At 43.2% G+C, this 14,069-nt stretch overlaps 1 protein-coding gene across 3 annotated transcripts; it reads right to left on the bottom strand.

The window, feature by feature from the left end:
* Positions 1-747: 747 nt before the first annotated feature.
* Positions 748-9,195, bottom strand: LOC116957574 (uncharacterized). 3 transcript variants are annotated; one of them, XM_076056710.1, is made up of 3 exons: positions 9,068-9,195; positions 8,565-8,648; positions 748-2,154 (listed from the first exon to the last, which is right to left on the bottom strand). In XM_076056710.1, the coding sequence occupies exon 3, from the start codon at positions 2,124-2,126 to the stop codon at positions 972-974; it is 1,155 nt and encodes a 384-aa protein (XP_075912825.1). In that variant the 5' UTR covers positions 2,127-2,154; positions 8,565-8,648; positions 9,068-9,195; the 3' UTR covers positions 748-971. The 3 variants fall into 3 exon arrangements, with proteins under 3 accessions (XP_075912825.1, XP_075912823.1, XP_075912824.1); XM_076056708.1 differs by lacking the exon at positions 8,565-8,648 and having other exon boundaries at positions 9,068-9,165; XM_076056709.1 differs by lacking the exons at positions 8,565-8,648; positions 9,068-9,195 and adding an exon at positions 4,071-6,038.
* Between the last annotated feature and the right edge of the window lie 4,874 nt (positions 9,196-14,069).

Below are 14,069 nucleotides of genomic sequence, written 5' to 3' on the forward strand. Positions count from 1 at the left end.
CTCCCAGCCCCGCTCACTTTTGCCTTGCTCGTTTCCTAATCCCTCTAGCAGCACCCCACTCCCCCTACCCCACACCCCCCTCTATCTCTCCTCACTGGCTCCTCCCCCCTCTCTTACCTATATAGCCTCTTGTCACAGGAGTCCATTTTGCCCACTTCAGTAATTGTTTCTTGCTGTGGTTGTCCCACCTGATGACGGATGCTTGTGTTGCGCCCGAAACATCGTGATGTAATTTATTTTATACCTACAAGATTTTACCGAAAGTAACCAATGAGGGTTAATTGCACGGATAAATGAGTAGGACATTTCCAGGAGTACTGGAATGACAATTCCTAGCATAAGAGTTTGCATATTAGAGAGTTTTGTTTTGAGATATTAAAGTTGCTTGACGCAGCAGAGTCTGAGTGTCCCTTCCTAAGTTCATGCGTAATAATCATAATTAAAAGAACTGTGTCCTGTGGTGAGATCTGAATTTTGAGACCTGACAAACACACTAAAACATAATAGTAAAAGTTCAAGTGAGAATCACTGTATTATATTATTTGGGTCTTTCGGTAGAGACACTTTGATAAGTTCAACGAGAATAACAAAAAACCTATCTACATGACTTACCGAGAGACCCAAAGAACATTAATTCCTGCAATCACGATAGCTTTAAGTCACGATTGATAATACCCAGGCAAGGAAGCAGAGCCGAATTAGCATAAATACATGATCAAATTTTTTACAAAAATTACGCATTTGCAGTTTAAATTAAATTTTTATTCTTTTTCAAGACCTAATATATACAACACTTGGGAGCTTATTGGCTCTTGCTCCTGGTTAATCATCTAGCCGAACCCACAGACTCCACAAATACTGGTAGCTCTTACTCTGCAGGTTGAACCCAGGAATTGAGTGTTCGACTTCACGTTCTTTTCATTAAAGGCCTGTGACAAAGGTGAATCTATTGGTGCTTTATTGTCTCAAGCTTAAACATCTACCAGGTCTCCATTTGACTTTGTATTGTCTAAGAAGTCCACCCACACCTCCACTTCCACAAACTGCTGGGAGTTGCCTCGCTCTGCCTCACAGTCAGAATTCTCCTCCTGCTTCACGTTGCCTCCATCGATGTGAATGTCCCATTTTGGAGTTGAATCTTCATCTTCACATTTTACCTTCACTTCTTCGCTCTTCACCATCACTTCCTCACATTTCACCTTCGCCTCTTCACATTTCACCTTGATACCTTCAAAAGTGTCCAAGCTGGGATTTAGTTCTGGTTTCATGGGGGATGGGCTCAATGCAGCACTTGGACTTTCACAAGCCGATTTCAGACTCCACTCCTTGGGGATGTTATGATGATTGTGTGTCCTCTGGTGTGTTTTAAGATTTGATAAACCTGCAAACGCCTTCCCGCACACAGTGCACCTGAAGGGTTTCTCTCCCGTATGTGTTCTCTGGTGTAGTTTAAGATGTGATGACTCAGCAAACGCTTTCCCGCACAGAGTGCACGTGAAGAGTTTCTCTCCTGTGTGTGTTCTCTGGTGGCAATTAAGACCTGATAACCATGCAAATGCCTTCTCACAGACAGTGCACTTGAAAGGTTTCTCTTTTGTGTGTGTTCTCTGGTGTTGTTTAAGATGTGATGACACTGCAAATGCCTTCCCGCACAAAGTACACCTGAAGGGTTTCTCTCCCGTGTGTGTTCTCTGGTGCAATACAAGACCAGATGACTGTGAAAACGCCTTCCCACACACACTGCACTTGAAGGGTTTCTCTCCTGTGTGTGTTCTCTGGTGTTTTTTAAGAGCAGATGAATCTGAAAATGCCTTCCCACACACACTGCACTTGAAGGGTTTCTCTCCCGTGTGTGTTCTCTGGTGTATTTGAAGATGTGGTGATTGTGCAAACGCCTTCCCACACAGAGTGCACCTGAAGGGTTTCTCTCCCGTGTGTGTTCTCTGGTGGCTCTGAAGAACTGATGGCCATGCAAATCCCTTTTCACACAAAGTGCACTTGAAGGGTTTCTCTCCTGTGTGAGTTCTCTGGTGCTGTGTCAAGCGTACAGGACGATCCGTGCTATATGCACACTGGTCACATTGTTTCCTTTTTGCACCGAGCTGTGCTGAGCGCCTTTGCTCCATCAGAACTATTCTGCAGAGGAAGTGACAGCTGCAGACAGAAAAAAGAGAATATCCACACCATCTACGTCAGTACCGAGGCACAGAGGAATGCATATATACACAGTGACACATGACTAACACGTCTATACTAATTCATATAATCATGACATAGTGAAAAAGATTCCCCAATTCATCACACAGGCTGTTATGACAATTAGAGTGCTAATGGTCATAAATATGCTTGGAAGCCCAAGTACCTTCAAAATGAATGTTAACTCAAAACTACAAGCATACAATTTTGGTTGTCTGGCTAGAAAATGAATATTTATGAAAGCTAAATTCAGCTAACAAAGCTAAGGGTGTTGAAACTAATACTATTTTTATTATGCAGAAATGCATAAATTAATGTTCAATCGCAACTTAGAGGTGTGAAGCCAGGCTCAGATTTCCTTGAATGCTGGGATGAACAGATCTAACTTCAGCTGCATATGTGCTGTGTTATTTCCTGTTTCCATTCCTATAAAAAGTTCCAGAGGAAAACAAAAATAAACTATTGTTTTGATTTAACCTCCGTGTTCAATAGAGTTAATATACTTTACTGCAAATACAAACTTGACACTGTCACACACTGGCATAGTAAAAAGGTAGTGGTGTCTTCAAAACCATGCTTGGCCACCTTCATATGCTCAGTATTAATGCTTCCCCACAAGAAGTTACGTTTTCACTTATCAATCACGTTTGTTGTCGGATATAATCAAACTATAATTATTGAGTTTATAATACAGTGATAATACTATGTAACACAATTTTAGTCCCTGGGTACAAAGTGTTATTTTTTAATTGCTTATGCCTAAAAAGTATAGAAAATCGCTATTATTCCCCACAAACTTTGCTTTTGTGACCAGGACTTTATGTAAACGAAAATACACAAATTCGCCCGTTTTATAATTGAAAATAGGTGCATTTAAAAATATCAGCGTCCTGGTCAAAAAAGCAAAGTTTGTGGGGAATAGCATTTTCTGTACTTTTGAGGCATAGGCAATTAGGAAATACCGCTACCCAGGAACAAACATGTTTTTTTGTTACAGTGTAATAACTGCGCCACCACTCCCCACATAGATAAACTCTTACAGATGTAGTGACATCGTTGGGGTGTCACTGTGTAGTGCCGGCCCTAGAGAGGCACGGCGTGCGGTGTAACAAACTTCGCGGATACCGCTCTGGTGTGGGTGTAGTACCGGCCCTAGAGGGGTTCGGTGAGCGCTGACTGATAGCGCTAGATGGCACCACGCTTGGCGTGCAGTGCCGTCCCTACAGGATAAGGTGTGGGAGTGCCGGCCGTAGGAATGAGGTTACTAAAGGCCATGGCACTCTGGTTGATTCGAGGACACGTGACAAGCTAAGTCTACAAAGGGGCCCAAAGTGGGGGCTAGGGGTGGTCACGTGGTCGGGGTCCAGATCCTGCTCGAGGATTCTGGAAGGTGGTCGTGGCCAAGGGCGGAGCCAGCCACGCCGCAGAGAATATAAGCCGGGTCCCTCAGAGGGACCGGCGTTGTTGTTCAACCTGAAGAAACCTTCGTCTACGTTACACCAAGTCTCCAACACGTGGAACTGGACTAGCTAGTTACGTTGTAATTAGTGCAGTTAGCCTGGTGGTCACCACCATAGGTTGTTATTCTGTTAAGGGGCAGTTACCCCATGTGTTGGTGTTAAATAAATGTGTTGCCTCCAAGTGTACGGCTGCGACTCAGTTGAACTTACTACACATACATTTCACATGACTGCCATGTGTGGATCACTTGTCAGATCATGGGAATGATCCAGGTGTGAAGGGATGGACTGACTGAGATGATTGACAGATGCACCAGCTGTGCTTCCCACTGTCTTGCTGCATTTTAGGCACCCAGAGTTCCACCCATTCATGTGAGCGTTGCTACTCCGACCTCGTTGTTGCTGAGCAAATACCTCCAACTGCCCTGCAGCATATGTCACGGGCCTCCTCCACAGAGGCCGATCTTGACACTCCTGGTACCAGTCATCAGCAGGCCTGATCACCTCCACATCCTCCAATCTCTTCTCTAGCCAATGCCATGCCTGTTTAGCCCGTAAGATCTGGACTAACAGAAGATGCTTGAGCATGCTGTCTTTATGTGGGATTCATGACCCAACCAATGCAGCCTCACCTGTCAAAGAGACTCATTGATTATATTCTGTACTGATATTTTAGGTATCTGTAAGGTTTTAATACAATCTTGTTTGGTTCAATAGAGGGGATCAGAGGCAAGCCAGCCTTAATTATAAGCCAGAACAGGCGGTCCTTTAAATAAGTTAATATTTTGCATCCATAGAGAAAGGAGTAATATCTGTGACCAAGAAGACTCACAGCTTTGTTCGTTCATTTATTTCTAAATCCTCTTGTCTTCATGACGGTTGTGGTGGCAGTACATTGAGTAGGGCAGTCCAGACCTCCCTTTCCCTGGCGACAGACTCTAGCTTATCCTGGGGAATTCCCAGGCGTTCCCAAGCCAGCCAAGCGACATATTCCCACCAGCATGTCCAAGGGCCGGGCCCCGGGGACTTACTCCAGTGGGACGTGCCCGGGAGAGCTCCAGGGGCAGTCTATTGGGGGGCCTCCTCACAGATATTGTATATTGATATCACTCATGGAACGAGGCCTGGTGGCTAGGTGACCCATGTAATCCATATGGGCCCAGCCTGGAATGGCTACGTAGCACCGTCCTGTGCGCCCACCATCCACAGGACGAAGGGTGAGAGGCGGATACAATGCCAGTATGGCAGGGAGAGGGATGGTCTCAAACAGACGAGACCTTGGCGATGGACACTCACAGCTTTCTATGAAGCAAAAGCCCAGGCAGCTGACACACAATGTTACACAGTCTAATGAAAGAATGTTGCTCGACGAATTTTAAGTGAGACTTTGGCTGCCAAACCAGAGCTAGTCGTGAACACATAAACCAGGTATGGGAGCTCCTCCACCACTTGTAGAACTGCCTGATTACTCATGGAGAGTTGAGCAGGTACAGTGTTGTGTGACATGAAATTCCCAGGTAGGTTATTTACTTTTGGGGAACATACGAAAGGCCCCATTTCATGATGAAATTATCCAGGCACAGAACAAGATACTCTAACCCAATCTCATTGAGTAGCCATTGCCAGATCATCACCAGATGTAACATGGCTGACCAGCAGGGAACGATCACTTAACTATAACCAGGCATTTATTAGCATATCATTGTAACCGTAACAAATGCAATTTATTTAAATGGCCATTGTGAGATTCTCAAACTACGTAATTATTGAAGATGCTATGTAACATAATGCATAGGGCCAGAGTGAATTTCTCTCACAAGCCAAGTTGAACAGCAAATGGCTCCGACTCCTGGTCACACAGCTTTAGACGGTCCTGCCCAAAATCATAAAAATCCTCAAAGAATGTGGGCAGAGGCAGAGACATCGAAAACAAACAACCCAAAGACCCTTTATGATACTATAGGCATTAATTATTAAAATGCAGAAATCTAGTATCCGCTAAAAATCCATACTCCTCTGCTGTAGTCGATCGACAGAAATAAATTATCCCCTTGAATATCGGAGGTTACGTTCTTGGAAATTGCTGAGCGAAAGCTAAAAGTGTGATATCCAATACTTACGCCTTACCCAAGTAATGGCGTTAGGAAAACATCAACTAAAATTCACATCATAATTAAAACAAGTATTGTAGTGCATTCCAAATAAACTAAAAACGAAACAATTCAAATAAAAATTGAGAAACCATATACAAAAAAATATTTGAAGACTAAAAATAGTATAAAGCTATTTAAATACACAGACTTTGTGCATGTGTTAATTATTGTGAACAAAATTCTGCCAACACCTTGAAACCTACACACCCTAAACATTCAAATCATACTCACAGGTGAGTTAGTGTTTTTTTCGCACAATTTTCAGCTTACCCACTCGCCTTCAAAACCTCCAACCCCCCACCGTTCCTCATCCCCCCCCCCCTCTATTTATCTCGCCATGTGTTAAAGCCCGGGGCACTCACTACTGCCGGTTAGCCACACACGCAAACACATTATGACATTTCATATACTGCAATTCCAAGCACTCACTATAAACATAAGTGTCTGCACTGCAATATTTGTTTTCATATTTACCATGTTATCCTGCCAAATTCATCCACTTCCAGCTCCTTACTGTCCTCTATGCACATGCACGGCTAACCTCTAACACACACTGCAATATTTATTTTAAAAAGACATGTAATATTCTAAAATACCTACATCTATGTACCAGGACTACCGACCTCCTCCTACACAATATAGCCACTATACAACAGCTACGACTAAATACATCAAGTCTAGATCGCGTGGTAAGGAATAAAAAGCATGCACACACGCACACACACACACTCGCGTTAAAATAATTTTGTGTATATGCATCACCACACACATACTATGCATACCCACTTCAAGCACTACAAACAATTACTCCCTCCAACAACTTACATCCTTATACTTTATTCCTTTGCAGCTATGTCTTCACATTCCTACAGCGATTACACAACTATCATTTTATTAACAATCTCACCACAGCATCCACTCACACAATCATTATTTATTATTTTCTGCTTACTAACGTTTACCTCCACCTATGTTCCTTGCGGAAAACGTGCGCTTCTCTTCACAAAAGCGGATTACAATAATTGATGCCATTCGTACAAGTGCTGCGATGGCTGCACCTATTGAAGACACTCCTGAACACCAAGAAGCAAGACAACATGCTGCCAGTGCTGCTATGCCTGCACCTACAGCGAATGCATCTCATCAACAGCAATAAGCTACACAGAAAACTAACACAGCACAAATGGCTGCTACCACAGCTAATCAAACTTCAGTCCGCCAACAAGCACGGCAGCTTGCAAACAGTACTACAATTGCTGCAACCAGGTGCCTACCCTGGAGCCAAAAGGATAAGTACTTCTGATCTATTAGTTGCAATTAGTTCCATGTCTACTTCTTACAGCTACTGCCATGCAATGACATGGGCTATGCTGCAACAGTACCATGGTTCAGCTGCCTATACCGAGCCTATTCATGTATTGATACCTGACAAGCCATTTACGAAACAATATAAGATAGAACTCATGGTTCCAAATTACATGTTTTGGCACCGACCCACTCATCCTAACATCTGGCTACATGCCCACATTTCAAGTGCAGGGCCAGGTACGTAATCGCATTGGCAGTCTGCTGCAACTACCTAATGACCTACCTACATTACCAGAGATGTACTTGCATGTCTGACAATACTAGACAGGCTCACCAGCATTCCAAAAATGTCACCACCAAGATGCAAGTTCTATTGCTGTTGCAATACATGCTCCATAAGGAAAACTCTTACATTCACAGTTTCAAGTGTGCCATGGAGAAGATGACTTCAGAGTACAATGTTGTTACTCATGCAGACTAAACTCCACATGGTCAACATGAGTGCCGCTTAAATGCACTCGCATCTAAAGTCGGTGTCATTCTGACTGCTGAACATGGCACTCGAGGCATCGCCTTGCAACTGAGGAACAATACCCTACACAGAAATGAAACACACCGATCCTATGATGCTCTTCAATGTCTACTGATTTTCTGGCAAGGTGATGATGGCTACAATTTTCTACTTCGCCAAACTGACCCAGCAACAGGCTTGCCAACACAAAAGATTTCTGCCATGGACTGCTTTGCCTTCAGAATCATGGTGAGAAACGGCAACTTCAATCTCTTCTTGAGATGCAAAGAGCTCTTCCACCAATTTTCTGTCGACATGTATGCCAAAATGGAAGCTTCATTCGATTAAACCCACCAGATGGCAAAACAGCCAACATTGTCTATCCTGAAGCTCTCCCAAGGGCAACGCATTTAAAAGCCGTCCTCATTATGAAACAAACAAGCCCTGAGATTGAATAACACAACAAAAAACATAATATACACACATTTACCGACTTCATTGGCAGAATTCAATAATTGTGATAAAGCCAGCAAGACATTACTCTTAATGTTTTATTACTGAGACCTGAGCTAAGCCGGGTAACTTAGTTATTACTGGATAAATACTATACTTCCGATTAAGTTTGTGCGTGAGTGGGGAGCGGTAGTGCAACATTTAGCGTGCTGCGCTATGAACCCAGCGAGACGATTTATATTCCCACAGAGCCAAACCACAGCATTTGGCTGTCGCCTGATGAAGCTGGTTGTAATTAGTCAAAACGTTATACTCAAGATTGTAGATGTTGTGGCTTGGCTCTCCAACACACCGATGTGCTGTACTAGTGACGCATGGCCACATTCTGTTCACGTGACAACCTCTTACTAATTGGCTGTGTCGGGTGGTGGTGGTGGGGTTAACGGAACATTTATTTATTAACGCGATCTAACACAAACAAACCTCTATTATGGCTGTAAATTTGGAGTTTGCGCGTCTCTCTCTCCGTGGTCGCGTGGATTTTCCTCCGGATCCTGCGGTTTTCCCCTGCACATTTAGAGTCAACATCACCACGCGTTTGGAGTATTTGACCGACAAACATTTCCACAAGTTGATAAGCCCACTGTGTTGCGGGCAGGTCGCTTCTGAAAACAAGAGCGGTGTAGCTCAAGTGGGCTATGCCTGGTAAAATAAAAACGTAGAAATATTTAAAATAAAGCAAAGTTTCAAAGTAGTGAGCCAGGTGAAGACAAATTAAACTTAAGCAGATAATTAATGCAATCAGGCGAGGGCAGGAGGCAAGGCCCTGCGCTGTAATGTTCCAACCTGGACATCGATTCCATATTCGCTGCTACTCAATTGACATCCCTACGAGAGGGAGAAGGAGCGAGGCTCTTCCTGGGTTCACAACAACAACAAACACCACAACAACAACAAACACCACAACAACAAACACAACTTTTCACCTCGGACATCTGCGAGCACGCGCGCGGAACAGCAGCTTTCCGGCAACTCGTGACGTCATGCGGCAGCAGTAGGTGACATGACGTCACTTTACGGGGTCACACAATCCCCTCCCCCAGCGGTGAAATTGAATAGATTATGTTAATGAGCACGCCCTTGTCAATTAATGTGGTTTATCTGCTGAACCCGTCGCAATGAACTCGCGACTGTATTTATGAAAATATTATGTTAATGAGCCGCCAGTGACTGGCGTAGCTTGCCCAAATAAGCATTTTACTGGACCGGAAATCTGCAGTGACCAACCAGACGTGAGGTCACGCTCAAAAGCGCGGTGGAGGGGGGATTTGGGGGGGTTAATACCTGGGTGACATGACGTCACTATTGGGATACACCACCCCATCGCGTCTCACGCCGAATTAACGAGGGGTGACGTCAGAGAGCGAGATCAGGGTCAGAGTTCGAGTTTAGTTTAACACGAAGGCTTTCGCGACCAATATTATTCATAATAAAGGTTTTTGGGTTAGATCGCGCTATTTATAAATGTGTCGTAACCCTCCACCACCCGACATGGCCAAACAGTAAAAAATGTGTCACGTTTACAAAGGACAAATAGTTCACTACTTTAGCCCACTGGTGTGTTGAAGAGTGAATCAACATAATTTAAAATTTGAGTACGACGTTTCGCTGGTAATTACATCCAGCCTCATCGGGCACTTCGCCAGAATGGTAAAGCCCTCACTTGCCTCCGGTCTTAAATAGAGCAGCAGGGTGACGTCATCAGTTAACTCATTCAGTGATTTGAGGCGGAGGGGGGGGTATTGCAATTATATAATCGATTGGTAATCAGTCAATGGTTATGATTAGTAATGAGTTGTAGATTAGTAATTAGTTATAATGTCTGTTATTGTGATTATATGCTACGTTTGTAATCCGTTAATTAGTATGTGTTTCCCCTATAAGGAATTGTAATATGCATTATTTAATAATACTCTAACAAGCAGCACTAAGCCTGTAGCTGTCAGAGCGATTAAAGTTATTTCTATTTCTCTCAATTTCAATGGATTCTCTAATTAGTCTTTGGCAGTAATAATTGGTTTTACACCACTTCAACATTATCAAAATCAATTGAGTCTCCTTGTTGACAAGCATGTTCTGCCACTGCCGACAGTTGTGTTTGAGATAATTGAATATTTCTTTGGTGTTCTTTTAGTCCTATGCTGATGTTACGTCCCGTCTGTCCAATATAGCATGTGCCACATAAACAATTAATCCGATATACACCTTCTTTTGATAATTTAGGTAATTCGTCTTTAGTGCAATATACCAGTTTTTGAATTTTGTGTACTGTACCAAATCTTACTGTAATGTTTTTCTTTTGAAAAACACGGGCTAATTTGTCAGTTACTCCTGAGATATATGGAATTTTAATTGTTTTAACAATCTGACTGCTTTCAGCAGTGTTGCTTTGCGACCGTGATTTGGCATTCAGTGCTCTGTTAATTTAAGTATTATTGTAGCCATTCTGTCGTAATGCTTCTTTAACGTGTTTGATCTCTCTCACTAGACTTTCACCATCTGACACTTTTTAGACCGATGTATGAGCATCTTGATAAGATAGGATTTCTGAGCTGGATGATGATGCGAATCTGCATTCAGATAGGCATCAGTGTGCATTTGCTTTCTGTAAACGCTGTGTTATTTGACCATTTAGGCCATGTCCAAGCAAAATATCTAGGAACGGGAGTGTGTTATTCACCTCCATTTCCATAGTGAACTGGATGGCCGGGTTTTGTGCATTAAGATGATTTAGAAAATCATTCAGTGTATCTTTACTATGTGGCCAGACAACCAAAGTGTCATCCACATATCTAAACCAAAAGGATGGTTTAATGTGGTTGAGGCAAGTGCTCTCATTTCAATTTTTTCCATGTACAGATGTGCTATAGCAGGGGATAAAGGAGAGCCCATTACTGCTCCTTCCTTTTGTTTAAAGAAATCCCCTCTCCATAAGAAGTGTTATTTAAACAATGGTCAGCAAGTTTCGGAATATCGTTTGGTAAACCTGTATTCTCTACTAGTGCATCAAGTAATTTAAGCAATTCGTTCACTGGAACCTCAGTGAATAGAGAAATCACATCAAAACTTACCAGAATATCATTAGGATTCAGTTTAATATCTTTAATCGCATTGACAGGATGTTCTGAATTTCTTATGAATGAAGAAGTCCTACCGATGTAGGGCTGTATTTGTTTAGTTATATATTTTGCTAATTTATATGTGGCAGAGCCAATTGTACTGACTATGGGTCGTAATGGGATGCCGATTTTATGAATCTTTGGTAGCCCATACAGTCTAGGTGGTTTTGAGTCCCTTGGCTTAATTTGGTATTGCTCATTCTTAGGGATTAATGCATTTGCAATTATTGCAGTAGTATACTCTTTGGTTCTATTCGGTAAAGTCACGTAGGTAAAAATAAAATAACAAAAAATCACGACGTTTCGGCCACAACACAAGTGGCCTTCATCAGGTGAAGGTACTGGACTGTCCAGAGGACAGCGTTGGAGTGAAGACAGCAAGCCCAGGTCGCGTCCTTTAAGCTGTGTGGGAGGAAACAAAAAACGCCTTGACAAAGGAATTAGCATAAAATGATGTACTGGACCGGCACGGTGGGGGGGGGGGGGGAGTTTACATAATGTTGGTGTGAAGGCAAATACGCTGCTGTGAAAGTTTGGAATACCACTACTTGAATAAATATACTGTACCGTTGAAAATTAGTTTAATGTTTGGTTTGATTTAGAACATCTTTCCAATGATTGCTTAATTTGAAACCATCCTCTCGGTTGAAATTGTGTCTGTGTTTGTAAATCTGAATTGCCTCGTGGACAAATCTCTGATAAAAACCCGTGGGTTTGCAGAGAAGCTTGGTATCGGAGAAAACTATATCGTGATCACCCACAGCATTGTAACAGTGATCAGCTACGGCAGAAGAATTCGTTCTGCCGTGTTTCAAATCTGATTTGTGCTCGCGAATTTGGTCAGAGACACGTCGTTTCGTCTCCCTGATATAGCAGTCACCACAGGTGCAGCTCAGTTTGTAAACTCCGAGGTACTGTAAGTCAGGAACGACATCCTTCACGGATGGGATCAGGTCACGGATTTTGTGTACTGTATTGAACCGGACCAGGATCTTGTGTTTGTTTAGAATTTTGGAGATCTTTTTAGTAACGCCTGCTATATATGATAGTGTGATGGTTTTGACCGGAGTATCAAGTGGTTGTTTCTGTATGGAGGGAGAAACAGCTTGGCGGATGGTACGGTCAGAGTATCCGTTTCTCTTGAGGGCCAGGTGTACATGTTTTAATTCACTGGTCAGGTGGTGTTGGTCCGAAATGCAATGTGCCCTGTGGTATAACGTTTTGATGAGATAATTCTTTTGAGCTGGGTGGTGGTGGGATTCAGGTTTCAAGTAGGAATCTGTGTGGGTGGGTTTCCTGTAGACAGAATTCCCCAGTGAGCCATCAGGTCTCCTCTCAAACAGAACATCCAAGAATGGTAGCTTGCCATCTTTCTCCACTTCCATGGTGAATTTGATGGCGGGATATCTAGAATTGATGTGGTGTAGGAAAAGGTTCATAGCTGGGAGGCCATGTGGCCAAATGACGAAAGTGTCATCCACAAATCTCTTCCACAGGGATGGTCTGAGGGTGGAAGTCTGGATGGCGTCTGATTCAAATTTCTCCATGAAAACATTGGCTATCACTGGTGATAATGGAGAACCCATGGGGGTACCCTCATTTTGTTTGTAGAAGGTGCCATTCCAAGTAAAGTAGGTATTGGTGAGGCAGTGTCTAATCAGCGCAGGTGTATCGGGGTCTAGTCCATGTTGTACCAAATTTTCAATGATTTCAATGGTGTCAGGTACCGAGACTTTGGTGAACAGGGAGACCACATCGAAGCTGACAAGGATATCCTCAGGGGACAGTACAACGTCTTTGACCATAGAGACCAAATGAGCTGAGTTAAGTACTGCTGAGGAGGTCTTGCCAGTGAAAGGTACCAAGGTATCTGACAGAAAACATGCTAGCTTATAGGTAGGGGAGTTGATCGTGGATACGATTGGTCGTAATGGAGTGCCTTCTTTATGAATCTTGGGGAGACCATAGAATCTAGGGGGTCTTGCAGAAGAAGGTTTTAAGGAGGGACGTTTAGTTGGTTCGATTAGGGAGGTCGAACTTGTGATGATCTGCTGTGAAAGTTTGGAATACCACTACTTGAATAAATATACTGTACCATTGAAAATTAGTTTAATGTTTGGTTTGATTTAGAACATCTTTCCAATGATTGCTTAATGACCCTACTAATAGCCTAACTATAAAAACCAACAAGATCATCACAAGTTCGACCTCCCTAATCGAACCAACTAAACGTCCCTCCTTAAAACCTTCTTCTGCAAGACCCCCTAGATTCTATGGTCTCCCCAAGATTACTTACTGCTGATTATACCTCAGCAATGATCTCATCCACTGGAATTGTGCGTGGGGTAACGGCAAAGTTAAGGCCTTTAGAAAGGACAGAGATCATGTCACTGGTTAAAACAGTGTTACTCAAGTTCATTACGGTTTTGTTTTAAAATTATTCGTTTTTAGTATTGATTTATTTATTATGAAGTCTAGAAAATGTATTCATTTGGCTATTTTTTGTTAGATTAAACACATTATCAGCCGATTGTTATGGTACTCGAGTGCGAAGAGCTGACCAGTGAGCGCGCGCAGCTTCGAGGGCTGGGACGAGAGCACGCCATCGCAAGCCTGCTCCCAGGGGAGAAGGAGGAGGGGCGCGCCAGTACGGTAAGGGGTCGGGCAAGGGAGCCTCCAGGATCCCGCGAGACAACCCCGGGATGGGTAGCAGGACTACAAACCGGCATGGGGGATATAGCCGGCCAGGTGGCCCACGTACGCGAGGAAGTGAATAAAAATATGAAAACCATCCAGTCCGAGATGGGGG

Source organism: Petromyzon marinus, chromosome 77 (assembly GCF_048934315.1).
Source record: "Petromyzon marinus isolate PM22_M1 ecotype Great Lakes invasive population chromosome 77, UKy_Petmar_22M1.pri1.0, whole genome shotgun sequence".
NCBI lineage: Eukaryota > Metazoa > Chordata > Hyperoartia > Petromyzontiformes > Petromyzontidae > Petromyzon > Petromyzon marinus.

Excerpts from the sequence above, each read along its gene's own strand:
- LOC116957574 (XM_076056708.1), bottom strand. The coding sequence starts at position 9,126 with ATGACGTCACGAGTTGCCGGAAAGCTGCTGTTCCGCGCGCGTGCTCGC. Across the intron at positions 2,155-9,067 it reads CGTGCTCGCAGATGTCCGAG|CTGTCACTTCCTCTGCAGAA; the intron begins GTGAAAAGTTGT and ends TTCTGTCTGCAG.